Below are 24,757 nucleotides of genomic sequence, written 5' to 3'. Positions count from 1 at the left end.
CCTGCTCCTGGGCCCTGCCCCTGGGCCTGCTCCTGTGCCTCACCCCTGCCCCTGGGCCCTGCCCCTGGGCATGCTCCTGGGCTTTGCCCCTGCTCCTGGGCCTGCTCCTGCCCCTGGGCTCTGCCCCTGGTGCCCTGCTCCTCAGCCTTGCCCCTGGGCCGCACTCCTGGACCCTGTCCCTGGTGCCCTGTCCCTGGTGCCTTGCTCCTGGTGCCCTGTCCCTGGTGCCCTGTCCCTGGTGCCCTGTCCCTGGTGCCCTTCTCCTGGTGCCCTGTCCCTGGTGCCCTGCTCCTGGTGCCCTGTCCCTGGTGCCCTTCTCCTAGTGCCCTGTCCCTGGTGCCCTGTCCCTGGTGCCTTGCTCCTGGTGCCCTGCTCCTGGTGCCCTGTCCCTGGTGCCTTGCTCCTGGTGCCCTTCTCCTGGTGCCCTTCTCCTGGTGCCCTGCTCCTGGTGCCCTGTCCCTGGTGCCCTGCTCCTGGTGCCCTGTCCCTGGTGCCCTGCTCCTGGTGCCCTGCTCCTGGTGCCCTGTCCCTGGTGCCCTGTCCCTGGTGCCTTGCTCCTGGTGCCCTTCTCCTGGTGCCCTGCTCCTGGTGCCCTGTCCCTGGTGCCCTGCTCCTGGTGCCCTGCTCCTGGTGCCCTGTCCCTGGTGCCCTTCTCCTGGTGCCCTGCTCCTGGTGCCCTGTCCCTGGTGCCCTGCTCCTGGTGCCCTGCTCCTGGTGCCCTGTCCCTGGTGCCCTGTCCCTGGTGCCTTGCTCTTGGTGCCCTGCTCCTGGTGCCCTGTCCCTGGTGCCCTGCTCCTGGTGCCCTGCTCCTGGTGCCCTGTCCCTGGTGCCCTGTCCCTGGTGCCCTTCTCCTGGTGCCCTGTCCCTGGTGCCCTGCTCCTGGTGCCCTGTCCCTGGTGCCCTTCTCCTGGTGCCCTTCTCCTGGTGCCCTGTCCCTGGTGCCCTGCTCCTGGTGCCCTGTCCCTGGTGCCCTGTCCCTGGTGCCCTGCTCTTGGTGCCCTGTCCCTGGTGCCCTTCTCCTGGTGCCCTTCTCCTGGTGCCCTTCTCCTGGTGCCCTTCTCCTGGTGCCCTGCTCCTGGTGCCCTGTCCCTGGTGCCCTTCTCCTGGTGCCCTGCTCCTGGTGCCCTGTCCCTGGTGCCTTGCTCTTGGTGCCCTGTCCCTGGTGCCCTGTCCCTGGTGCCCTGTCCCTGGTGCCTTGCTCTTGGTGCCCTGCTCCTGGTGCCCTGTCCCTGGTGCCCTGTCCCTGGGCCCTTCTCCTGGTGCCCTGTCCCTGGTGCCCTGTCCCTGGTGCCCTGTCCCTGGTGCCCTTCTCCTGGTGCCCTGTCCCTGGTGCCCTGTCCCTGGTGCCTTGCTCCTGGTGCCCTGCTCCTGGTGCCCTGTCCCTGGTGCCCTGTCCCTGGTGCCCTTCTCCTGGTGCCCTGTCCCTGGTGCCCTGTCCCTGGTGCCCTTCTCCTGGTGCCCTTCTCCTGGTGCCCTGCTCCTGGTGCCCTGCTCCTGGTGCCCTGCTCCTGGTGCCCTGTCCCTGGTGCCTTGCTCCTGGTGCCCTTCTCCTGGTGCCCTGCCCTGGTGCCCTGTCCCTGGTGCCCTTCTCCTGGTGCCCTGCTCCTGGTGCCCTGTCCCTGGTGCCCTTCTCCTGGTGCCCTGTCCCTGGTGCCCTTCTCCTGGTGCCCTGTCCCTGGTGCCTTGCTCCTGGTGCCCTTCTCCTGGTGCCCTGTCCCTGGTGCCCTGTCCCTGGTGCCCTGTCCCTGGTGCCCTTCTCCTGGTGCCCTGCTCCTGGTGCCCTGTCCCTGGTGCCCTTCTCCTGGTGCCCTGTCCCTGGTGCCCTGTCCCTGGTGCCCTGCTCCTGGGCCCCTACTCCTGGGCCCTGCTCCTGGGGCCTGTCCCTGGGCCCTGCCCTGGGGTCCTGCCTGTGGTAGTTTTAGGCTATGCCGTTACATTTCTTTTCCACAGCTCTTGAACAGAAAGTGGTAGAATGCAAACAAATCACCAGTGGGTGTAAAAGGGAAAATGAGTTCTAAACAGTCCATTGGAGAGATAAGGGACTCCAGCTAGTGGTACCAAAACAATCTCTCTTCTCACCTCTTGGCTCTGGGAGATACTAACTTTGTGCTTCTGCTTGCCCTTGGCTGCATTGTTTTGGCTAAGTTCTAAGGTCCCTCTGCTCCTTTCTCTTGTCCCTTTTTGTGTACAAGGGGGTAAGGGGGGATGGGGGCAGCAGGGTAGAAGCTCTTAGCTTCCCCTGGTCCTTGTCCAGGGGTCCTTGTGCTGTTTATTAATTGTAAATACCTGTACACTGTTGTAACTCCTGTGTATTTTGTACATATCCATTGCATTCCATTGTAGATTGTGCTTGTGCTTGTAAATACAGCATTCATTTGCTTCCAGCTGAGCTGCTCTGGCAAATTTAATGTTCAGGGGGAAATTTCAACCACACTGCCCTTGTGTGTTGGGTGGAAAATGCCACAAAAGCAAAACTACAATCTAAAACATGGAATGCAAGGAGTATGTGCCCCATGAGGAGAGGCAGAGAGCCCTGGGGCTGCCCTGGAGAGAAGGCTGAGAGGGATCTGATCAATGTCTATCAATATCTGAGGGCTGGGGGTCAGGAGGGAGGGGACAGGGCCAGGCTCTGCTCACTTGCACCTTGGGATAGGACAAGGAGCAATGGATGGAAACTCCAGCACAGGAGGTTCCACCTCAACATGAGGAGAAACTTCTTCACTGTGAGGGTCACAGAGCCCTGGAGCAGGCTGCCCAGAGAGGCTGTGGAGTCTCCTTCTCTGGAGCCTTTCCAGGCCCATCTGGATGTGTTCCTGTGTGACCTGTGCTGGATTCTGTGCTCCTGCTCTGGCAGGGGGTTGGAATTAATGATCTTCAAAGGCCCTTTCCAACCCCTAACCTCCTGTGATCCTATGTACAAAATCTACAATATTTGTACAATTTATCAACAACACAACCCCTCCCTGGGCAAAGCCAGGGGGTTACCAATAGCTTCCCCCTCTCCCCCTCCCAGACAAAGGAGAAAGAAAGAGGAGAGAAGCAGAGAGTTGCTTATTAGTACTTAGTTACAACAAAGAAACACAGCCAAGGTCAGCAACAGCCAAGCAAAAGCAACCAAATGTTTGTAAGTGAGGAGAGCTTTGCCCTCTTGTGCTTACACACAAAGCAGACCTCAAACCAAAGCAGACCTATCCCCACGAGGAGATGTTCCACTGAAGGACCAGCTTAGAAGCTCCCAGATAAGAGACAGTGGAGTCACCTCTGCAAGGTGTCAGACACCCAGCAGAACCTGTCAGAACTGAGGGTAACAAGAAGTGGCCACTCCACAAATGAAGTTTTGGGGAGCTGCAGGTTTCACTGCAGCTGGACTCTGGCTGGGCCACCAGAGTAATCTGCAGCCCTCTGTGCTCTCTTTTGGAGACACTGACCTTGGATGCTTCCTCCATGACCTACCCCTCAGCTGAAATCTGCAGTGCAGGCACAGAAGCCATTCAGCAGTTCCTCTGCAAAGGTGAGCAAGAAGAGTCTGTGGATGGCAGTGGGAACTTGGGGGCTGTGCTGTGTTCAGAGATGGCATTCATGAGGGACAAATGTCAGGCTGGCTCTGCTTGGGATGGCTTCTGATGCTCTGCACGTGGCAGGCTGGGCAGTGAGTGCTGTGTCTGCTGGCAGACAGCAGGAGTCTGTGCTTGAGACTTGCTTCTTGCTGCCACACTGAAATGTGGACAGGTTCTGTTAAACCAGCAGAAGAGCTAAGAAAAGGAGATCAGAAGTTATTTTCCCATGGGCAGGAACATTTGCAGCCCAGCAGCCTGTGAAGGCAGCACTTCTGTCTGAGCAGGTTAGTTTTGGGCAGCTCCCTGATGGGCATGGGTGGCACTGTCTCCCCTGGCAGCTTCCTGTTGTGAAGCTTGGCAGAGCTGAAGGAGAGCTTTTGGGTGCTCCTCTGTGTGTGGGGAGAAGGAGCACAGCTGGAAGCCAGCCCTCAGCTGTGCCCACTGGAAACAGACTTGAGGGTGTTGGTCAACAGCCAGCTGAAGAGGAGCCAGGCTGTGCCCAGGTGGGCAAGAAGGCCACCAGCATCCTGGCCTGGATCAGCAATGGTGTGGCCAGCAGGAGCAGGGCAGGGATTGTCCTGCTGCACTCAGCACTGGTGAGGCCACACCTCGAACCCTGGGGTGAGTTTTGGGACTCTTGACTCCAAGAAGGATGTTGAGGGGCAGGAGCAGGTCCAGAGAAAGGCAACAAAGCTGGGGAAGAGTCTGGAGAACAGCAGCTGAGGGAGCTGGGGGTGTTCAGCCTGAAGAAGAGGAGGCTGTGGGGAGACCTCCTTGCTCTCTACAGCTCCCTGAAGGGAGGTTGGAGATGTGGATGTTGGTCTCTTCTCCCATGGAACAAGTGACAGGACAAGAGGAAATGTCCTCAGGTTGCCCCAGGGGAGCTTTAGGTTGGACATGAGAAGAAACTTCTTCACTGTGAGAGGCTCCCCAAGGCAGTGTCCCCATCCCTGGAGGGGTTCCAGAGCTGTGTAGCTGTGGTGCTGTGGGCCATGGTTTGGTGGTGGCCTGGCAGTGCTGGGGCAATGGTTGAGTTTGATGATCTTAAGGTTCTCTTCCAGCCCAAACAATTCCATGATTCTGTGCTGCCAAGGAGGTTTTTAAGCTCCAGATGTTCTGTGTCTGATGCATTCCAGAGTGTGGAATTGTGTACTACCCTCCCTCCCAGTACCTGCTCCCTATGCAGGAGGATGATGAAGGAGGAACCTCAGTGGCTGAGGTGGACAAGACAGTGCACAAGTACTTGGAGGAGGAGAGTGAGTGGCAGGTGAGACACCACTGCATGTGAGAGGCTGCTGGATTTGCCTCTCCACTCCATCAGTGCACCTCACAGCACTTAACACATCCCCCCCAGCACCTTCCATCCCACCATGGTGGGAGCAAGAGGGAATCAGTGGCCAGGAGAAGGCACAGCAGGGGGGGCTGGGTGGCTCCTCTGAGCATGGTGTGAGCACTGCTGCCTGCTAGGAAAGGGAAGGGAAGGGAAGGGAAGGGAAGGGAAGGGAAGGGAAGGGAAGGGAAGGGAAGGGAAGGGAAGGGAAGGGAAGGGAAGGGAAGGGAAGGGAAGGGAAGGGAAGGGAAGGGAAGGGAAGGGAAGGGAAGGGAAGGGAAGGGAAGGGAAGGGAAGGGAAGGGAAGGGAGGCAAACACAGCAGCATGGTGACAGATGGGATTTTTGGGGGTGGCAGCACACTGCAGAAGCCCCTTAGGATTCCAGCCCTGCCTGGGAAAGGTGAGGCTGGGCTTGTGACTCTGCTGAGCTCTGCTAACCCCTCTGCTGTTTGGCAAGCAGGGAGAAGATTTCTTTGACCCTGGAGAAATAGGAATGGGGGTGGGGGTGAGGACTTTGTGGCTGTGTTAATCTTCCTGTGCCTTTGGTTGATGTCTCTACTCAGGGGAAGACAAAATGTGGGCTAATAGCACCTACAAAACATTTACTCCTGGTAGTAAATGTCATCTGATGTTACTTCTTTTTCAGGACAGATTCTTGGATTATGAGAAGAGGAAGGTAAGGATGACTGTCTGCAAACCCTCTGTCTGCAGAACAGATCACTTTTCTTCTTGTTTCCCCTCCCCTTAGCCAGTTTCTCAGCCATACCTGAACGTTTTCAGAAGCCAGTTCTGGCAGACCTGCCCTCTCCAGCCTGAGCTGCTCAACTGCAGAAGACAAGTGGGAGGTGGGGGATCTGTGGCTGACTCCTCTGTCACACGCAGCCTGAGCTGCTCTCCTGATCAAGTGATTCCAGGAAGGGCTGAGAGCTGGGTTTGGTCAGCCTGGAGAGGAGAAGGCTGAGGGGAGACCTTACTGCCATGGAGCAGGACACAAAGGGTGGCTGCCAGGAGGATGGAGACTCCCTCTTCACACGGAGTCCCATGGAGAAGCCAAGGGGAGATGGGGACAAGTTACTGCTGGGGAGAGTCCCATTGGACTCCAGGAGAAGATGTTTCCCCATGGGAACAGCTGGAGACTGGAATCATCTCCCAAGGGAAGCAGTGGAGTTCCCTGCCCTGGACAGTTTAAGCCTCATCTTGCCAGGGTGCTGAGCCAGCTCATGGCAGCTCTGCTGTGAGCTAGGACAGGTTGGAGCAGATGATCCTTGGGGTCCCTTCCAAGCTGGCATTCTGGGATTCTGTGACATCAGCCTGTTTGCAGAGCTGGCTCTGGGGCTTTCACACCAGGTGGCTTTTTTCTTCTCTCCCTGTGCTGGAAGCTCACTTTGTTTTCACAGGAGGTGTGCAGATGTGTGAGCAGTCCAGGCACAGAGTGCTCAGTGCATCCCTGCCCAAACTCCAGCCCCTCTGTGACTCCTGCCTTGGCTCTTTGGCTCACAGTGCCACTGTCCCTGCTCACTCTTTGTCCCTGTCCTCCATTCTCCTCCCCTGGCTGCATTTTCAGTTTGCTCTTCTTTTTATGTCACTGGGATTTGTCTGTCCTCCTGTGCAAGGCTCACTGAGAAGCTCCTCTTCACCTCTCCCCTTGTCTAAAGCTGCCTGTATCTGGCTTCTGCCTTCACTCTGTTGTCTTCAGATGGGAAAGTCCCTTTGCCATCTGGAGCTGAACACAGCCTTTAATTTGGGCTTCCCTCAGGGTGTTTACATTGGCTGACCCTGCTGGATGGGTTCATGCCCAGGGTCTTTGGCTTCCTGATTTTGAGATGAGTTTGGAGACTGCACATGCAGCCCAGACACACATCATATCCTGGGCTGCAGCAGAAGTGTGGCCAGCAGGGCCAGGGAGGTGCTTCTCCCCCTCTGCTCCACTCTGCTGAGACCACACCTGGAGCTCTGTGTCCAGTTCTGGAGCCTCTATTGCAGGAAAGATCTGGAGGTGCTGGAAGGTGTCCAGAGAGGATGAGCAGAGGGCTGGAGCTGCTCTCCCATGGAGACAGACTGAAAGAGTTGGGGTTGTTCAGTCTGGAGAGGAGAAGGCTCTGAGGAGACCTTCTTGTGGCCTTCCAGTGGCCATCCAAGAAAGTTGGGGAGGGATGTTTGAGGCTGTCAGGGAGTGATAGGACTGGAGGAAACAGAGCAAAGCTAGAAATGGGTAGATTCAGATTGGATGTTAGGAAGAAGTTCTCATCCATGAGGGTGGTGAGACACTGGCACAGGTTGCCCAGGGAGGTGGTGGAAGCCTCATCCCTGGAGGTGTTTGCAGCCAGGCTGGAGGTGGCTGTGAGCAACCTGCTGTGGTGTGAGGTGTCCCTGGGCATGGCAGAGGGGTTAGAACTGGATAATCCTTGAGGTCCCTTCCAGCCCTGACACTTCTATGATTCTATAAAGGGAGCAGCAGCTTCTGCTCCACAGTTTTTGTGCTCCCATACTTAGCCAAGCCTCCTGTTTGCCATTTGCCTTGCTTCTAGCTGAGAGGATTGCTGTGCCTTGCTTGAAGTTTTTGCCAGAGTTTGTCCTTGCTTGGGAAGCACCAGAGCCAGCACTCTGCTGATTTCTGCCATTCATTTTACTTCTTGCTCCTCTCAGGAAAAAAAAATGCAGGAGAAGCTGGAGTTTGAACGACGCCTGGACATGGGGCAGAGAGAACACGCTCTACTCGTCCAGCAGCTGAACAGCCAGAAGGATGAGATCCTGCAGACAGTGAGAGAGGTAGGGCTCCTCTGGGCAGGCCCTAGATGAGACACTGCCTTGCCTAGACTGATCACCTCCTGCTTTGCCTCTCTCTTGCTTTGGGCTAGGACCAGCTGAGGCTGGAGGAGGGTCTGACCAAGCACCAGCGCTGCTTGGAGGAGGAGCGCCTGAAGCTGCTGCAGGAGCTGAAGCAGGCAGAGCAAAGCATCACCAGCAGGATCCAGAAGCTGCTAGAAGACAACCAGAGGTAGAAGCCCAGGGTGTCTTGCAGCATTCTCTGTCCCTCATATGTTATTTTTTTCCCAATTCTGAGTGGGCTCATTTTGCCCTTTGCTGAGCTGCTCAGGATCTGTGTCTGGAGGAGGTGCTTCAGCTGTTGAACTGCCCAAGTCCTATTGGAGGAAGTGGAATTGAACAGCTTAAAACCCTCTGTTGAACAGCTTAAACCCCTCTGTTTCACAGGCTGCTGGGGCTCTGTTCTTTTGAATTCCTAAGGGAAGGGGCATATTTGAAGGTACCACTGGCTAGATCTGCTGGGATGGAGCTGACAGAAGGTTAGCAGCCTGCCCAAAGCTGCTAAAAGCAGCTTTGGGCAGGCTGCTAACCTTCTGTCAGCTCCATCCCAGCAGAAGCTGGCCTCAAGGAGTAGGATGTCCTGCTCAGCTTGATGAAAACTTCTTGGTTTATCTATTTTTTTTTTTTTTTTAGGCAAAAACAAAGTTCAGACCTTCTGAAATCCCTGGAGAACGAGAGGTGAGGCTCCTTGACATAAGCTCTTCTAGAAAAGAGGCAAGAAAAGTGAGAGCAGGGCTGGGACCTTCCTTTCAGAGCCATGAGTTAAATCAGGGGAGGTTCATCTCATGCCCACAGGTGGTTCTGGTCACTGCTAGGGGCAAGGCACTGGACTAGAAGTGGTCTTACCCAGTCTGGCAAACCCAATGGGATGGAGGTTTAACCTTTTCCATCTCTGAATGGTCCCAGCTAAGGAGTTTGGGAACAAAGCCTTGCATTCCACTGTCAAGGATCAAGAGAAGTCCTACCTCTGTTGGAAAGCAAGGAACTGATGGAGATGATCCAATAATGTGTGCAGGGCGGGGCACTGAAAGCAATGCTGCTGTTCAGCCAACACTCTGAGCTACCTTAGAATCAGAGAATCATAGAATTGTTAGGATTGGAGGGGACCTCAAGGCTCATCCAGTCCCAACCCCCCTGCCATGGGCAGGGACACCTCACACTAGATCAGGTTGCTCAGAGCCACATCCAGCCTGGCTGCAAAAACCTCCAGGGATGAGGCTTCCACCACCTCCCTGGGCAACCTAAAAGTGGTTGTCCCAGCCACCAAGAATGGTTGTTCCCAACTTGCCCCTGCCTGTATGCTGCCCTCTTTACTCTGCTACTCTGCTTTGCTCTGGTGAGACCTCACCTGCAGTGCTGTGTCCAGCTGTGGGACCCCCAACACAAGAAGGCCATGGAGCAGGTCCAGAAGAGGCCACAAAGATGATCAGGGCTGGAGAGCCTCCCCTGTGGGGACAGGCTGGGAGAGTTGGGGCTGTTCAGCCTGGAGAAGAGAAGACTCCAGGGAGACTTTAGAGCAGGATTTCAGTATCAGGCAGGCTGGGGAGGGACTGTTCAGAAGGGCTGTGGGGATAGGACAAGGGGCAATGGTTTGAAAGTGGAGCAGGGCAGAGTCAGGTTGGACATCAGGAGGAAGTTCTGCACAGTGAGGGTGGGGAGAGACTGGAACAGGTTGCCCAGGGAGGTGGTAGAGGCCCTGTCCCTGGAAACATTCAAGAATAGATTTGCTGTGGCCCTGGGCAGCCTGATCTAGTTGGAGATGTCCCTGCTGCCTGCAGGGGGGGTGGACAAGATGACCTTTGAAGGTCCCTTCCAGCCCAGTGCAATCTGTGAATCTGTCCCTTCAGTCAGTAAACTGGAGGGGGACACTGGCCTGGCTGAAGGCAATCCCTTTGCATGTCAGGGGAATCCCTTTGAACCAGGGCCAGTTTATGCTCAAGGTGAGGAGAAAGTTCTTCACAGAAAGAATAATTGGCCATGGGATGTGCTGCACAGGGAGGTGGTGGAGTCACTGTCCCTGAAGGTGTTCAAAAAAAGCTTGGGTGTGGCACTTGGAGCCATGGTTTAGTTGTCAGGGGGTGCTGGGTGATAAATTGGGCTTGAGGATCTCCGAGGTCTTTTCCATCCTGGTTGATTCTGTGATTTCCAGCCATGCCAGTTCCTGAGCAGTTCAGTGATGCTGTGTTTGTACTGGAGCAAGGACAGGGAGGTGTGGGGGGAGGCCAGGCTGCTGCTTTCAGTGACACTGCTCACTTAGGGCAGCCTTGAAGTGCTCAAGAGGAAGGAAAGCAAAGAAAGGAACTGGCACTGGTGAAAGCAGGTTGCACAGAGGTTCTCAGCTTTCCAGTCTGAAGCCATTGTCCCCAGGCTTTGGAGCAGAATTTGTGTTGTCTGCCATTAAGCAAGGACCTGCAGAGACTTCCATGCCTCTGATGAGCACCTGGCTTTCCTGAGGGAGTGCTGTGGTGGGTCAAAATTCCACCCCCAGCATCAAATTGCCAGACCAGCTCAGCTGAAAGCAGGTGAAGCTCTATTTCCAAGCAAAACTACAATCTAAACATGGAATGCAAGGAATGTATACAAAATACACAACATTTGCATATATTTACAATTATAAACAACAGGAGAACCCCCCTGGACAAAACCAGGGGGCTACTAATAGCTTCCCCCTCCCTGCTCCCTTCCCCCCTGTACTCAGTAAAGGAGAGAGAAGAGCAGAGAGCTGCTGTTAGTGCTCAACCACAGCAAAGAACACAGCCAAGGTCAGCAAAGCCAGCAGCAGCCAGCAGCTAGACTTAATTTATACAAAATAACTTTGTTAGTAGTCAGACCAATGGCATTAGTTAGACCTTATTATTATTTTCCTTTACATCCAATAGTAATTTATTTACATTCTACCACCCTCTGTTCAAGATCTGTGGAAAATTTTCTAGGCTGTGGTGGGTTGAAGATTCCCCTCCCCACCCCAGCACCAGATTTGCCAGACCAGCTCAGCTGGAAGCAAATGGAAGCTGTCTTTACAAGCAGAACTACAGTCTACAATGGAATGCAATTAATATATCAAACCTAAACCTCCCCTGCTGCAACTTGAGGCCATTTTCTCTGGCCTCATCACTTGTTACAAGGGAGGAGACCAACCCCCACCTGCCTCCATCCTCCCCTCAGGGAGCTGTGGAGAGCTCCCCAGTGAAATGGAGCAGGTGGGGTCGGAGCTCCCCTGGAGGGGCAATAGTCTCTTGGTGGAGTTGCTGCTGTGTTACCTGAGGCTGTTAGGGACACTCATGGCAGGGCCAGCTGTGGTGGGGTGAAAATTCCCCTCCAAGATTAACTTTGCCAGACCAGCTCAGTTTGGAAGCAAATGGAAGCTGTATTTACAAGCCAGACTACAATCTGCAGTGGAATGCAAGGAACGTGTGCAAACAGACAGGAGTTACAATATTTACAGGGATTTACAATTAGCAAGCAGCACAAGGACCCCCTGGCCAAAGAGCTCCAACAGCTTCCCCCTCCCTGCCTCCCCCTCACTCCCTGTACAAAAGGAACAAGAGACAGAAGCAGAGAAGTTCATACCAGTCACAACAATGCAGCCAAGGTCAAGCAGAAGCAAGTTAGGCTCTCCCAGAGCAAAGAAGTGAGAAGGAGAGAGAGATTGTGTTGGGAACCAAATCTTATGGAAGATCTCTCTCCAATGGAATGTTCAGAATGATCTTTATCTTCCTTTTTACCCCCAAGAGTGATTTATTTACATTTTACTGCTTCCTGTTCAAGCTCTGTGAAAAAAATTTAAAAGCATAGCGTAGAACTATCACAATCTGCTCAGCCTTTAGGCTCTGAGCTGGGTGGGTGGAGGAGAAGTGCTGTGTGTGAAGGAGTGGCTGATGTGGTGCTGTGTGTGAAGGAGTGGCTGATGTGGTGCTGTGTGTCTGGCAGGATGAGGATGGAGCAGCTGATGGCAATAACGCAGGAGGAGACGGAGCAGCTGCGCAGCAGGGAGGTGGCTGGTAAGCACAGGCTGCTCTGGGGAGTGCTGCTGGGGGGCAGGGAGTCCTGCTGGTTCCTCTGGAGAGGTGCTGAAAGGTGACAGCCATGTGGGAAGTGCTCTGTCACACACACAGCTCCTTGTCTGGCTTGGTGCAGTGGGGCAGAGCTGCAGGGGTGGCACTGCACAGTGTGCCATGGCTGATCCTCTGCTTCTGCCTGCAGCTCACTGTGGGTGCTCTGTGAGGAGCAAGCTGTGCTGCCTGTGTAGCTACAGCATGGCACGGAATCCCAGTGTGGGTGGGTTGGGAGGGACCTCTGGAGCTCATCCAGTCCAACCCCCCTGCCAAAGCAGGGCACCCACAGCAGCTTGCCCAGCAGCACAATGCCCAGGGGGGGTTGGAAGCTCTCCACACAAGGAGACTCCACAACCTCTCTGGGCAGCCTGCTCCAGGCCTCCAGCACCTTCACACCAAAGAAGTTTCTCTTCCTGTTCAGATGGAACCTCCTGGGTTCCAGTTTGTGCCCAGTGCCCCTTGGCCTGTCCCTGGGCCTCACTGACAAGAGTCTGGCCCCAGCCTCTTGCCCCCCACCCTTTAGCTGTTGCTGAGCATTGCTCAGATCCCCTCTGAGGCTGCTCTTCTCCAGGCTCTCAGCCCCAGGGCTCTCAGCCTTTGCTCTTCACAGAGCTGCTCCAGGCCCCTCAGCAGCTTTGTAGCCTCCCCTGGACTCTGTCCAGCAGTTCCCTGTCTCTCCTGAACTGGGGAGCCCAGAACTGGACTCAGTACTGTAGAGTTGGCCTCACCAGGGCACGCAGGGAGTTTGTGAGGCTGGATGTAAGCACACAAAAGTGCTTCAGAGGTGCCAAACAGATGTTAACAGGTTCAGGAGGCAGGTGTGTGGAAAACAAGTATGGTTCTGTGGAGCCTTTTGTGCTGCTGATGACCAAGAACAGATCTGCTGGGGCTGCAAGGCAGTGGTGTGTGTGCTGGGCTGCTACTCATGGTGGAATGGGCAGAGCTGCAGCCCCCCTGAGGGGTGGCAGGCAGTGCCTGGGCTCCTCTGAGAGCTGAGGAGATGCAAGCAAAGGCAGAGTAGGCTTTGCTCAGCTGGTTTGCAAAACACAGCTACAGCTCCTGCTCTGGGGAGTGGAATGGGGAAAGCAAGGAGAGGTTGGAGGTGAGGGGAGGCACTTTGACTGGGGGTGTTTGCCTGGTGTTCCAGGCAGCACTCCTGACTCAGGCTGACAGCCCTTCTGTCTCCTAGCTGCCATGCAGCAGATGCTGGCTGAGAGCTACAGGAACAACCTCCTGCAGCTGTCCTACGAGTCTCGGCGGCAGGACCTCGTCAGCCAGGCCTGCTCCAGGTAAGGTGGGAGGTGGCTGGGGCTGCTGGCACTGGGGAAAGCCTCCCCCTCCCCCCTTTCTTTCCAGCAGTCCTGGTGGAATTCACATAGACAATCAGAGAACTCTTTAGGTTGGAAAAGACCTTTAAGATCACAGAATCACAGGGCTGGAAGGGACCTCTGGAGCTCATCCAGTCCAAGCCCCTGCTAAAGCAGGGCACCCACAGCAGCTTGCCCAGGATCATAATGGCCAAGGGGGTTTGGAATCTCTGCAGAGAAAGAGACGCCACAACCTCTCTGGGCAGCCTGCTCCAGGCCTCCAGCACCCTCACACCAAAGAATTTTCTCCTCCTGGTCAGATGGAACCTCCTGGGTTCCAGTTTGTGCCCATTGCCCCTGCTCCTGTCCCTGGGCACCACTGAGAGGAGTCTGGCCCCAGCCTTTTGCCCACCACCCTTTAACTATTTCTAAGTATTGAGAAGATCATCAAGACCAAGTAGCTGTGGTTATCTAGAACCAGACTTAGGTGAAAACAACAAAAACAAACCAGATAATGTTAAATATTCTTCAAACACTAATTGGCCTAAGAGTAAAGGCCCTGGACTCAGAACAGGGGAATTGTCAGAACCCAACCCTTCAAAAAGCTTTTGGATTTGGATGAAGAACAGGTAGGGCTTGGTGCTGTGCTGCAGGCAGTGCTGCTTCTGCTGTGGCCTGCTCTGTGGTGCAGGTTGGTTTGCTTGTGGGGAAGGAGATTTTCAATCTCTTCACCTCTCCCTTCCTGGATTCCCTGCTCTCTGCTTTTCCTCATGCTTGTGTCGAGAGCCTCAGCCTCAGCAGTGACTCCATGGCAAATCCATCCTCTTGCAGCCTGGCTGAGATGGATCAGAAGTTCCAGCAAATCCTGGCGTGGCAGCAGCTGGATCAGAACAAAGCTGTTGGTGAGATCCTGCAGCAGGTAGGCAGAGGAGCAGAGTGAGGGGAAGCAGGATCAGCAGTGGGTGGCAGGAGCAGTGGTGGCAGGGCTGGGCTGGTGAGAGTTATGACCACCAGATGCTTAACTGGGAGCCTGTGGTGCTCCAGAAAACTGAGCTGGGTGGGTGAGAGACAAGTGGGTGGATTTATGAACTGGACAGGAAGCTTTCAGAAAGCACAGAGAGGCACACAGCATGGGGACCAAGCCTGGTCTGATGATTAATAGAAGCATTTGGGCCAGAAGCCCTCTCTTTCTGGCAGGGTGACCTGGGGCAAGCTGCCTGCAGGGAGCATTTGCAAAGCCTCTGCTCCTTTGGAATGCCTCAGGTTGAGCCTGAGCCCAGCAGAGCCTGGGTGCTGCAGACAGAGCACTCCAAGGGTGTGTTTGTGTGACTCCCATGCCTGTCCCTGAAGTCACCTTTTGGGAGGGTGGGGTCTGAGTGCTGGTGTTGCCCAGAGTGCTGGGGAGGCAGGGGAGTTTCTCAGCCCACTGGGAGCTGCACAGCCAACCCTCAGCAAGCAGGATGCTCTCTGTGCCACAGATCGAGATGCAGAAAGCTGCCTTTGAAGCTCTCCAGGTGAAGAAGGATCTCATGCACAGGCAGATCAGGAACCAGGTGAGTTGGCAGCAGAGGGAACCAGCTGCTCAGCTCATGCTGCCATTCCATGAGACACTTCTGAAGAAGATCCAAGCTCTGTGAGTGTGGAGCAGGGCCAGAGGGCTCCTGCATTGCTCAGGGCTCTGTAAGGAAGTGCTGGGCAGTGCTGGGTGCTCAGACCACAGCCTCCCAGCTCCACGGGGGGAGTCCATGCAGAGGTTAGACCTGGGGCTCTGGTGGAGTTGCCATTGCTTCCATCAGCTCAGCACCAACGTGGATGAAGTGCTGGAGAGTGGTCACTAGAGGACAGCCTGCAGTGGCTCTGCAGGGCTGATCTGCACTAGCAGCTAGGATTCCCTTCAGGCTGTGTACTTCACAGGGCTGCTGTTTCCACATGAGTCCACTGCATCTCCATCCAGCACCTTGGAACTGCACCTTGAGCCATCAGGTCACCTTTTTTTCCCCATTCTTAGCCTGAGCTTCATCCTGCAGAAGGTGCAATGCAGTCACTGGGGGGGAGAGGGAGAGCTGGTAGAGAAAGCAGCAGTGGTTGGTGCACCACGATGGGTGGCAGGTTTCTGACACAGAATCAACCCTCTCCTGATCTGAGAGAAGCAGAAAAGTCTTAGGGCAGGAGCTGCTGGATAAGCTCAAGAGCTTGGATGTGTGGAGCCACTCAGTGACCAGCGTCTGCTGGCAGCCTGTGGATTGTGCATGGACACCTGGGAGAGGAGTTTAACAGCTCTCCAGTGAGAGCCCTGCAGTTTGCTTGCACTCACTCTGTAAACCAAGGGAGTTTGTTCCCTGACACCATGGTTGGTCCTTTCACTGTGGAGATCCAGCCCACCCTACCAGCACCCTGCCCAGGCTGGGAGAGGCCAGGCAGAGCCTGCTGTCAGCAGGGACTTTGTGGTTGGTGGCAGACATTAAGCAGCATGGCCTGGGGCTGGCAGATGGGCTGGCAGATAGGTGAGCTGGGTTCTCATCTTGGCTTTGCTGTGGGATCTTGGGAAGCTCCCTTCACCTCTCTGTGTCTCAGTTGCCCCACCTGAAAGAGCACAAAATCACTCTGGGGTTCACTGCAGCACCTGGGAAGCAGGACCCTGCCCCAGGTGAACTGCACTTGGAGCAGTGGTGCTAGGAGGACTTTGGCAGTCAGTTGCTGCCTTCCAGAGGGGCTGCAGAAGGTTTGGCTGAACAAACTGCAGTCTCCTTCTAGACTTCACCAGAAGGAGCAGAGAGACAGTCAGAGAGCAGGGGACAGAGCCCCTCAGGCAGAGATGAAGTGTGACCCTGAGAGCAAAGTGTCATGGAGGGGCACCAGCAGGTTCCCCAGCCTGCAGGGTGGCTCTGCAGTGCCAGCCCTCCCAGGGCAGCAGTTAGACCTCACTTTAAAAGAGCATAAATTGAAGTCATTTCAAATGTCAGTAAAAAAAAATGTTTCATCTTCTGTTTAGATTAAATTAATAGAAACAGAGTTATTGCAGCTGACACAGCTGGAGTTAAAGAGGCAAGAACTGGACACAGAGACACTGCAGGTATGTAGGTCTCTGGGGCTGCCCCACCAGCCTCTCTCTCTGCTCTGGCATCACAAAAAGCTCCTTCTGCTTCTTTTGCTCCTCTCAGTTTCCAGATTCATGCTTAGTTCAGAAGGGCACATAGCCCCAGGACACCTCAACCCCCTCTTTGTTGTGGCAGTGTGGGAACATGCTGCTGCTCTTAAACATCTCTGTGTGTCCTGAGGAGAGGGAGAGATGAGCCAGGCCTGGTATAGTGCTGGGGGGGGAAGGACTTTGTGGTCCAGTTACTGGCTGGCCCAGAAACAGCTGCTTGCCTCACTGCATGTCTTCTTGCTTTGTTGTGTTGTGTTTTGTTCTCAAATACCTAACCAGTGCTGCCTGTCAGCTCTCCACTGCCTCATCTCCCAAGTGGCTCTGCCCCACCACCCCTGGGCTGCCTCCATCAGCAGTCACACCCTGAGGGAGGTCAAGTTTGGCTTAAGCAGCTTGGCTTTGACTTTAGATGTTACACCTTTGCAGCAGTTGTTTTCTTGTGTCTGCTGTCTGCCAGGCCAGCTCACCAGTGCAGGAAGCCAAAAGCTGTAGCCTGCACTTCCCAGGAACAGAGCCCCAGCAGGCTGCTGAGTGCTGACCTAAAGCAGGATTGGCTCTCAGCCCTGTGCTGGACACCTCAAAGTGCAAGGTTTGGGTCGTGCTGCCCTAACTCATGCAGCTCCTCCATAGAACACTGCAGTGCTGGGGGTCTGGTGGTGGCAACCACCCAAAGCTCATGCAGGGAGGACAAGGAACCCCAGGCAGATGTAGGTCAGATGTCTCTGGAGTTGGGTGATCCCTGCTTGGTGACCACAGGAGCTCCAGGGGAGTGCAGAAAATAAGGCTCTGCCCAGCAGGCAGCACAGCACAGCATGGAAGATCAGCCCTGGACACCAGGAGACAAGGGGTAAGGCAGTGACATCTGTCTGGAGACCCTCAGGCTTTGGCAGATGCTCTTCTGCAGTTGTGCTTGGTACCTCCCATGCAGCAGGCAGCTGCTCCCTGCCCCAGTTCAGAGATGCTTTAGAGAGGAACATGGCAAGTCATTATCAACCCTGGAACAGGCTGCCCAGGAAGGTTGTGGAAACCTCCTCCCTGGAGGTGTTGAAGGCCAGGCTGGATGAGACCTTGAGCAACCTGGGCTGGTGGGAGGTGTCCCTGCCCATGGCAGGGGGCTGGGTCTGGATGATCCCCTCCAACCCAACCCATTCTGTGATTCTGTGACTGGGAATCAGGAAGAACCAAAAGCACCTGGAGAAAGGGAGATGTTAGCACAGGCCTCTTGTGAGGTCAGGCTGGGAGGGAGTGGTCCCAGCTGGGTGTCTGCAGTGCTGGTGGGCAGCAGAGCTCTTCCTGAGCTGAAGCTGCCTGGGTGTCTCATCTGGAGCAGCTCCTCCCTGTCACTGGGGATCCCTCTCAGCTCTGTGGAGGTCCTGGCACAGCAGAGCCTTCCTGCCTCCCTCAGGGCAAAGCATCTCTGGGCAGCTCCTGAGGGGGGTTTGCCTAGATCTGAGGGGCAGATGTTCCTGCCCCCTGCTGAAACAGGACCTGGTCCCTCTGCAGGGTCCAGATGCTGATCAGTGAAGGGTTCCCCACACTCCTGTAGGAGGTCAGCCCTCCAACAGCATGCCCCTTGCCCATGGGCACCTGAAGTCCTTGTGGGCTCCTCTCACTCAGTGATCCTGGCAGCAGGTATGAACTGGCTGGGGCTGAATCATGCAGAGCTGCCACATGGTCTGGGGTGCCTGAGACAACTTCTCACTGCCCAGTGGGGTGGCTGCAGTGAGGACATCTTGCCTGGTACCTGATGGTGCTTGGTATGAGACCCCAGTGCAAGGAACCATCCCAAAGGCATGGGGGAGGTTTCTTTTAGGAACAAGCTCTTTACTAGGAGGCTGCTGAAACACTGCAACAGGTTGCCCAGAGAGGTGATTGAGGCTCCATTCGTGGAGATATTCAAGGTGAGGCTGGACAGGGCTCTAGGCAACCTGATCTAGTGGAGGATGTCCCTGCTGAGTGCAGGGTGTTGGACTGGATGAGCTGTGGAGGTCCCTTCCAGCCCAAACCATTCTGTGATTCCACCTTACCCTGTCCTACTTCCAGACCCACCTGCAGACTTCAAGGCTTAGTTTCAGTTGGTCTCTCTCTGCTGAGGAAGGGGACCAGGAGCAGTTGCAATGCCATTGCCTGGACCTCTGATGGAGTGATGAAGAGCTGCTGCAGGCCAGCGTGGTCTGGGGTGCCTGGGGTGTGCTGTGGCTTGGCACCACCAGGTCAGGGTCAGTGGAGGACCAAGAAGTTCAGCTTGGGGCTGGCATGCTGCAGGCTAGGGGAGGCCTAAGGCTCTGCTCAGCCAGGCTGAGGCTCCCACAGGGCCCTTGGGTCTGGTAAGTGCTTTGCTGCACCAGGGGCAGGGTGGCTGCTGGCAGCTGCCAGGGTCCTTCCTTTGCAGGAGGTGATGACGGAGCAGCGCCGAGCCTTGGGCTGCCTGCTGCAGCAGCTGCTCAAAGAGAAGAAGCAAAGGGAAGAAGAACTGCAACAGCTCCTGGTAATGAAGGCACCTAACGAGCTGCTGTAGATGAGGGAGGGCAGGGGCTGGCTCCAGGGAGGAAGGCTGTGAGCCAGCATGGGGGGAAAAGGGAGCAGAGAAGGCTCTGAGGGATGGTGCCCAGACCCAGAGCTTCAGAAATTGCTGATCTAAGCTCTTGGGGCACAGTTGGTGCTGCTCCCTGGTGCCCCATGAGGCACCATCATCATCATCAACCTTCCCCATCAGGAAAAGGGTAGGGAGGGATGAGCACAATCCCACAGGGTCCTTGCATGTGGCTTTGTAATCCTGAAGACTCCCAGGATCTCCTGAGCTGCAGGAGACCAGACCCAGTGCCTGGAGCAAAGTGACCTGAGGGATGCACAGCCCTGGACTGGCTGTGGGGGGGCCGAAGTGGGTTCAGCCTGCAGGAGGCCAGGAGTGCCCATGCCACCAGAGCTGTGCCCATCCCACTGTATCTGTGTTCATCCCACCTCAGCTGTGCCCATCCCAGCTCAGCCGTGCCCATCCCCCCACAGCCGTGCCCATCCCCCACAGCTGTGCCCACCCCCCGTACCCGTGCGCACCGCGGTGCTGTGAGCTGGTGCCCCCAGCGCAGGCTGTTGGTTTCTCCTCCTGCACATCCCACGCAGGCTGCCCTGAGTGCTGCCGGGCTGCAGGGGCTGCTGGGTGACTGAGGTTTTGTGTTTCAGCTGGAGCTGGAGGCCGAGAGCCAGACCAGGCAGGAGCACTATTGGCTGATCCAGTACCAGCGCCTGCTCAGCCAGAAGCCTCTCTCCCTGAAGCTCCAGGTGGCTGCTTTCACTGTGGCTGTGGCATGGGGGAGCCAGGGCAGCCCTGCCTGCACCCAGAGGTTCAGCTGAGGCAGGGAGCTGGGCACAGCTCCCCTGAGAGCTCCCTGCAGCCATCCTGCTCTAAGCAGGGCTGCCCATTCCTGCCTGCTGGAGGCTCTGGGGCTGCCCAGGTCTGTGAGGAGCTGTGTGCTGCTGGGAGCTGCCACCCCTCTGTCAAAATGCCTGCCAGGAGCAGAGGACTCTGAGCACTTTCAGGCAGAGCTTTTTGTTCCAGCTAAGCTCCTAAACAGCTCAGCTTGGTCCCCAAACCCCTCTGCAAACCCACCTAAGAGCAGCAGCTCCTGTCTGCTCCTGCCCTGGCTGAGGAGCTGCTGCCCTTAGGTGTTCAAACAGCCGTGAGGGTGGCTGCAGAGGGATGGTGCTGAGCTGTGCCTATGCTGCACAGCACCTCCAGCTGTTCTTTCAGGCTTCCCCAAACAGTGTTCTGAATTGTGCTCATAAAAGGCTGGGGGCCAGGGGTTCCTCTGGCTCTTCAGGCTTTTGTAGAATCACAGAATCACTCTGGTTGGAAAAGCCCTTCAAGATCATCCACTCCAGCAAGCCTCTAGCTCTGCCAAGGCTGGGGCTCACCCATGGCCCTCAGCACCACATCTCTGCCTCTTTTCAGTGCCTCCAGGGATGGGGATTCAGCCACCTCCCTGGGCAGCCTGTGCCAGGCTTAGAGAACCTTTGCAATGGAGAAGTTTCTCCTAACATCCAACCTGAACCTCCCTTGGTGCACCCTGAGGCAGCTCCCTCTTGTCCTGTCACTTGTCACTGGGGAGCAGAGCCCAACTCCCACCTGGCTCCAACCTCCTCTCAGGAGCTGTAGAGAGCAATGAGGTCTCCCTCAGCCTCCTCTTCTCCAGACTGAACACCCCCAGCTCCCTCAGCTGCTCCTCCCCAGCCCTGTTCTCCAGACCCTTCCCCTGCTTTGTTGCCCTTCTCTGGACCTGCTCCAGCCCTCAGTGTCCTTCTTGGAGCGAGGGGCTCAAAACTGACCCCAGTGCTTGAGGTGTGCCCTCACCAGTGCCCAATTCAGGACAATCCCTGCCCTGCTCCTGCTGCCCACACCACTGCTGAGCCACAGCAGGCTGCTGGAGGCCTTCTTGGCCACCTGGGCACCCCCTGGCTCCTCTGCAGCTGGCTGTTGATAACACACAGGTCTTTCTCTGCTGGGCAGTTTCCAGCCACTCTGCCCCAAGCCTGGGCTGAGACCAAGGTGCAGGATGTGACACTTTCAAACTTGAGTGTCCCTGGGGATGCCAAGAGCTTCGAGCAGGGCAGGGAGGGGCACAGCACCCATGCTGCCACCTGTCCCTGTGCTTTTCCTGGGTGTTTTGCAGGAGGAGGGCCTGGAGCAGCAGCTGGTGAGCCTTCTGCTGGAGCTGTCTGCTGAGCAGTACCTGCCAGTCTTTGCCCACCACCGGCTCTCCCTGCGGGCACTCAGCACCATGACTGCCAGCGACCTGGAAAAGGTACAGCACAGCACAGGGCAGGGAAACACCCCCAGGGCTGTACAGCACAGCAGAGACACAGAGCAGGGAAACACCCCCAGGGCTCTACAGCACAGCAGAGATACAGAGCAGGACACCCCCAGGGCTGTACAGCACAGCAGAGACACAGAGCTCCTTGGAGCAGAAATGGCAGCAGGGCAATTCCCTTCTCTGGCTTTCACCCCTGAGGGAGGAGCTTCCCCTGGCAGGGGTGAGCCTTGCCCAAGAGTGTGCAGTGTCCTCCTGGGGACTCAGTCTCCTCCTGTCCCCCCAGGAGCCAACAGCTCTCTCTGGCTCCGCAGGTCGGTGTGAGGGAGGCTGGCCTGCAGCATGCCATCCTCGGGCGAGCCCAGCAGATCCTGGCTGTGGCCAACACCATCCCAGGTACCCCCAGCCCTTCTCTGTCTCACCTCTGACACATTTCACCCTCACAGCAGGCACCTGAGCCTCGAGTGGGGAGATCTGTGGGGCCAGATGCCTCCTTGGGGGCTGGTGTGTGATGAGCAGGGGCAGGCCAGGGAGTGCTGGCGGAGCTCAGGCTGCTCTGTCCAGCTCATCCCAGCAGCCACCTGCCTGCAGCCAGCCCTATGCCTGCCAGGGGGGTGGGAGGTGATGGCCCTCCTGCTGCTCACCCCTCCTGCTGCTCACCCCTCCTGCTGCTCACACCTCCTGCTGCTCACACCTCCTGTTTGTGCTTGCAGAGCTGCTGAGACCAGTGGACACTGAGGTGCCTGCAGCCCCAGAACCCAGCGCCCCCCTTGAGGAGCCTCCCAGCCCTGTGGTCCCCACAGATCCCCCACAGCAGTGGGACCAGAAGAAGTCAGAGTGTGTTGTGTGCATGGAGCAGGAGGTGAGACCCTGGCACATGCATGGTGCTGGAGTGAGGGCAGTGTCCAGCACATCCCCTTCTGTCTATGCAGCCAGCCTGGCCCTGGCAGTGCCTCCAGGCTCTGGAGCACAGCCTGGCTCAAGCATCCCAGCAGGGAGGGAGGCAGGGCAGGGCTCCCTGTGGGCTTGGGAAGGACCTTGCTGGGCTCCTGTGCCAGTCTGTCCCAGAGCAGCTGTGGGGAGCTGGTGGCTTCAGCCCTGCCCCACAGATCAGGCCCTCTGCACTCATGCCCTGCACAGCCCAGACCCTCCTGCCCATGCACCTCTGGGCTCTGTCTGGGGATGGAACTCTGGGCTCTGCCACCCAGGCTGTGACACTGCTGGGGGAGTCTCATCTCCTCCAGCCCCATCTCCTCCTCCAGCCCCATCATCTCTTCCAGCCCCATCTCCTCCTCCAGCCCCATCTCCTCCTCCAGCCCCATCTCCTCCTCCAGCCCCATCATCTCTTCCAGCCCCATCTCCTCCTCCAGCTCTATCTCCTCCTCCAGCTCCATCTCCTCCTCCAGCTCCATCTCCTCCTCCAGCCCCAACATCTCTTCCAGCCCCATCATCTCTTCCAGCCCCATCATCTCTTCCAGCCCCATCTCCTCCTCCAGCCCCATCTCTCTTCCAGCCCCATCATCTCTTCCAGCCCCATCATCTCTTCCAGCCCCATCATCTCTTCCAGCCCCATCTCCTCCTCCAGCCCCATCTCCTCTCCAGCCCCATCATCTCTTCCAGCCCCATCATCTCTTCCAGCCCCATCTCCTCCTCCAGCCCCATCACCTCCTCCAGCCCCATCATCTCTTCCAGCCCCATCATCTCTTCCAGCCCCATCACCTCTTCCAGCCCCATCACCTCCTCCAGCCCCATCACCTCCTCCAGCCCCATCTCCTCCTCCAGCCCCATCATCTCTTCCAGCCCCATCACCTCCTCCAGCCCCATCACCTCCTCCAGCCCCATCACCTCCTCCAGCCCCATCATCTCCTCCAGCCCTGCCTCCTGCTGTGCTGGAGTCCAGCAGTGCTGGGATGAGTGTTACAGGACAGCAGCAATACGTGCCCTCTCCTCTGTCTCTTCCCCCAGACCCAGATGATTTTCCTGCCCTGTGGCCACGTCTGCTGCTGCCAGAGCTGCTGCCAGCGGCTGCAGACTTGTCCCCTGTGCCGCCAGGAGGTCTCGCAGCTCATCCGCATCTACCACAGCAGCTAGGCAGGAGCCCAGGCTGCCAGCAGCACCTCCACCACCCCTCTGGGGCCACCTCCCTCTTCTGCTCCCTGTCAGCATTAAAGACACTTGCAGAGCATGCCCAGCACGGCTGCACCAGGAGTCTCAGCAGCCTCCACGGCCTCTGATGGCTTCTCAGCCTCTGCCTTGGGTTCCTTCTTCACCTGCGTCCCCTCCTCCTGCCTGCCTGCCCAGCATCCTCTTGCATGGGAGCACTGGGTGGTGGAACTGGGTACACCTGTGCCCCCTCCTCTCTGGGTGATGTATTTGCCTCCAGGAATGCCCTTGCTCAGCAGGGACTCACTTGGTGCCACCTCTGAAGCCACCACGACCTTGCAGCTCCCTTGCTGTGCCCGGGGCACTGCCATGCTCCTGCATGGCCCCCAGCTGGGAGAATTTCCTGTGGGGGTACTCAGCCAGGGGTGTGCAATGCTCTGTGCTGCCAGTGCCCTGCAACCCTGGCATGCCAAAGGTCCTGGGGAGTATGTCTGGAGCTGCAGCCATGGGCAGTAGGTGCCAGGGTGGAGTGAGGAGCTCCCTGACTCCTGATTTCAGTACCACAGTACAATAGAGCTTGGAAGGGACCTCCAGAGATCATCAGGTCCAAGCCCCCTGCCAGAGCAGGGTCACCCAGGGCAGTCTGCACAGGAATGCATCCAGGTGGGTCTTGAAACTCTCCAGAGAAGGAGACTCCACAACCCCCCTGGGCAGCCTGCTCCAGGGCTCTGTCACCCTCACTGCAAAGAAGTTTCTTCTCATGCTGAGCTGAAACCTTCCATGTTCAAGTTTGTATCCATTGTTGTCTTCTTGCTGTGCACCACCCAAAAGAGCCTGGCTCCCTCCACTTGACACCCACCCCTCAGCTATTGATAGACATTGATCAGATCCCTCTCAGCCTTCTCTTCTCCACACTAAACAGCCCCAGGCCTCTCAGGCTCTCTTCACAGGGAGATGCTCAAGTCCCCTAAGCATCCTCCTGGCTCTCCCTTGGACTCTCTCCAGCAGGTCTCTGTCTCTCTTGACCTGGGGAGCCCCAAACTAGACACAGGATTGCAGCTGTGGTCTCAGCAGGGCAGAGCAGAGAGGGAGAAGAACCTCCCTAGCCCTGCTGGACACCTTTCTTGATGCTCCTGTTGTAGGGGAGAGGCTGCAAGGGCCTCAGCTCCAGGACTCGAGGGACCTGCTTGGGCCGGAAGAGCCCAATGGGCTCCAAACACACTTTGAGAGCAGGAAGCCCTGCCCCAGAAAGTGCAAGTCCAGCAGCAAGTGGTTGAGGTGGGGCTGGGGCTGCAGGCTGCCTCCATGCATGGGCAGGTCTCCAGCCTCACTAATAAGTCACCAGCCCAGCCCAGCTTTCATCTCTTGACCTTGAGGTCTAAGCTTCGGTCCCACCACAGCCCTGCCCCAGGAGAAGCTATTAAAGAGCAGCTGGTTTCTGGGGGGGTTGCTTGCTGCCTTCTTCCTTGTGGAGGGGGAGGATGCTGTGGAGGGGCTGTGGAGCAGGGGCAAAGCCACCATGTGCACAGCTGTCAGTGTCACCTCCTCCTCTCCCATGACAAGCTGGGAACAAAACAATCTGAATACTTTGGACTTCTCCGTGGGCATTGCTGTGTTCCAGCCAA

At 56.7% G+C, this 24,757-nt stretch overlaps 1 protein-coding gene across 3 annotated transcripts in view; it reads left to right on the top strand.

Moving 5' to 3' along the window:
* LRSAM1 (leucine rich repeat and sterile alpha motif containing 1) overlaps positions 1-23,120 on the top strand; it is a 39,264-nt gene extending 16,144 nt beyond the window's left edge. Inside the window, exons 8-24 of one of the 3 annotated variants that reach the window (XM_054393326.1) lie at positions 3,421-3,511; positions 4,694-4,824; positions 5,535-5,564; positions 7,535-7,657; positions 7,747-7,886; positions 8,348-8,392; positions 11,645-11,715; positions 12,959-13,058; positions 13,908-13,995; positions 14,555-14,629; positions 16,069-16,149; positions 18,617-18,712; positions 19,405-19,503; positions 20,892-21,023; positions 21,344-21,425; positions 21,743-21,891; positions 22,995-23,120. In XM_054393326.1, the coding sequence (XP_054249301.1) occupies positions 3,421-3,511; positions 4,694-4,824; positions 5,535-5,564; positions 7,535-7,657; positions 7,747-7,886; positions 8,348-8,392; positions 11,645-11,715; positions 12,959-13,058; positions 13,908-13,995; positions 14,555-14,629; positions 16,069-16,149; positions 18,617-18,712; positions 19,405-19,503; positions 20,892-21,023; positions 21,344-21,425; positions 21,743-21,891; positions 22,995-23,120 (1,659 nt within the window). The remainder of the gene's footprint in view (positions 1-3,420; positions 3,512-4,693; positions 4,825-5,534; positions 5,565-7,534; positions 7,658-7,746; positions 7,887-8,347; positions 8,393-11,644; positions 11,716-12,958; positions 13,059-13,907; positions 13,996-14,554; positions 14,630-16,068; positions 16,150-18,616; positions 18,713-19,404; positions 19,504-20,891; positions 21,024-21,343; positions 21,426-21,742; positions 21,892-22,994) is intronic. The other 2 variants (XM_054393328.1, XM_054393327.1) reach the window with 2 other exon arrangements.
* The last annotated feature ends 1,637 nt before the right edge of the window (positions 23,121-24,757 follow it).

This window comes from Indicator indicator, chromosome 28, assembly GCF_027791375.1.
Source record: "Indicator indicator isolate 239-I01 chromosome 28, UM_Iind_1.1, whole genome shotgun sequence".
Classification (NCBI taxonomy): domain Eukaryota; kingdom Metazoa; phylum Chordata; class Aves; order Piciformes; family Indicatoridae; genus Indicator; species Indicator indicator.
Note: the sequence above shows the minus strand (reverse complement) of the source record. Positions and strands in the feature narration are given on the sequence as shown.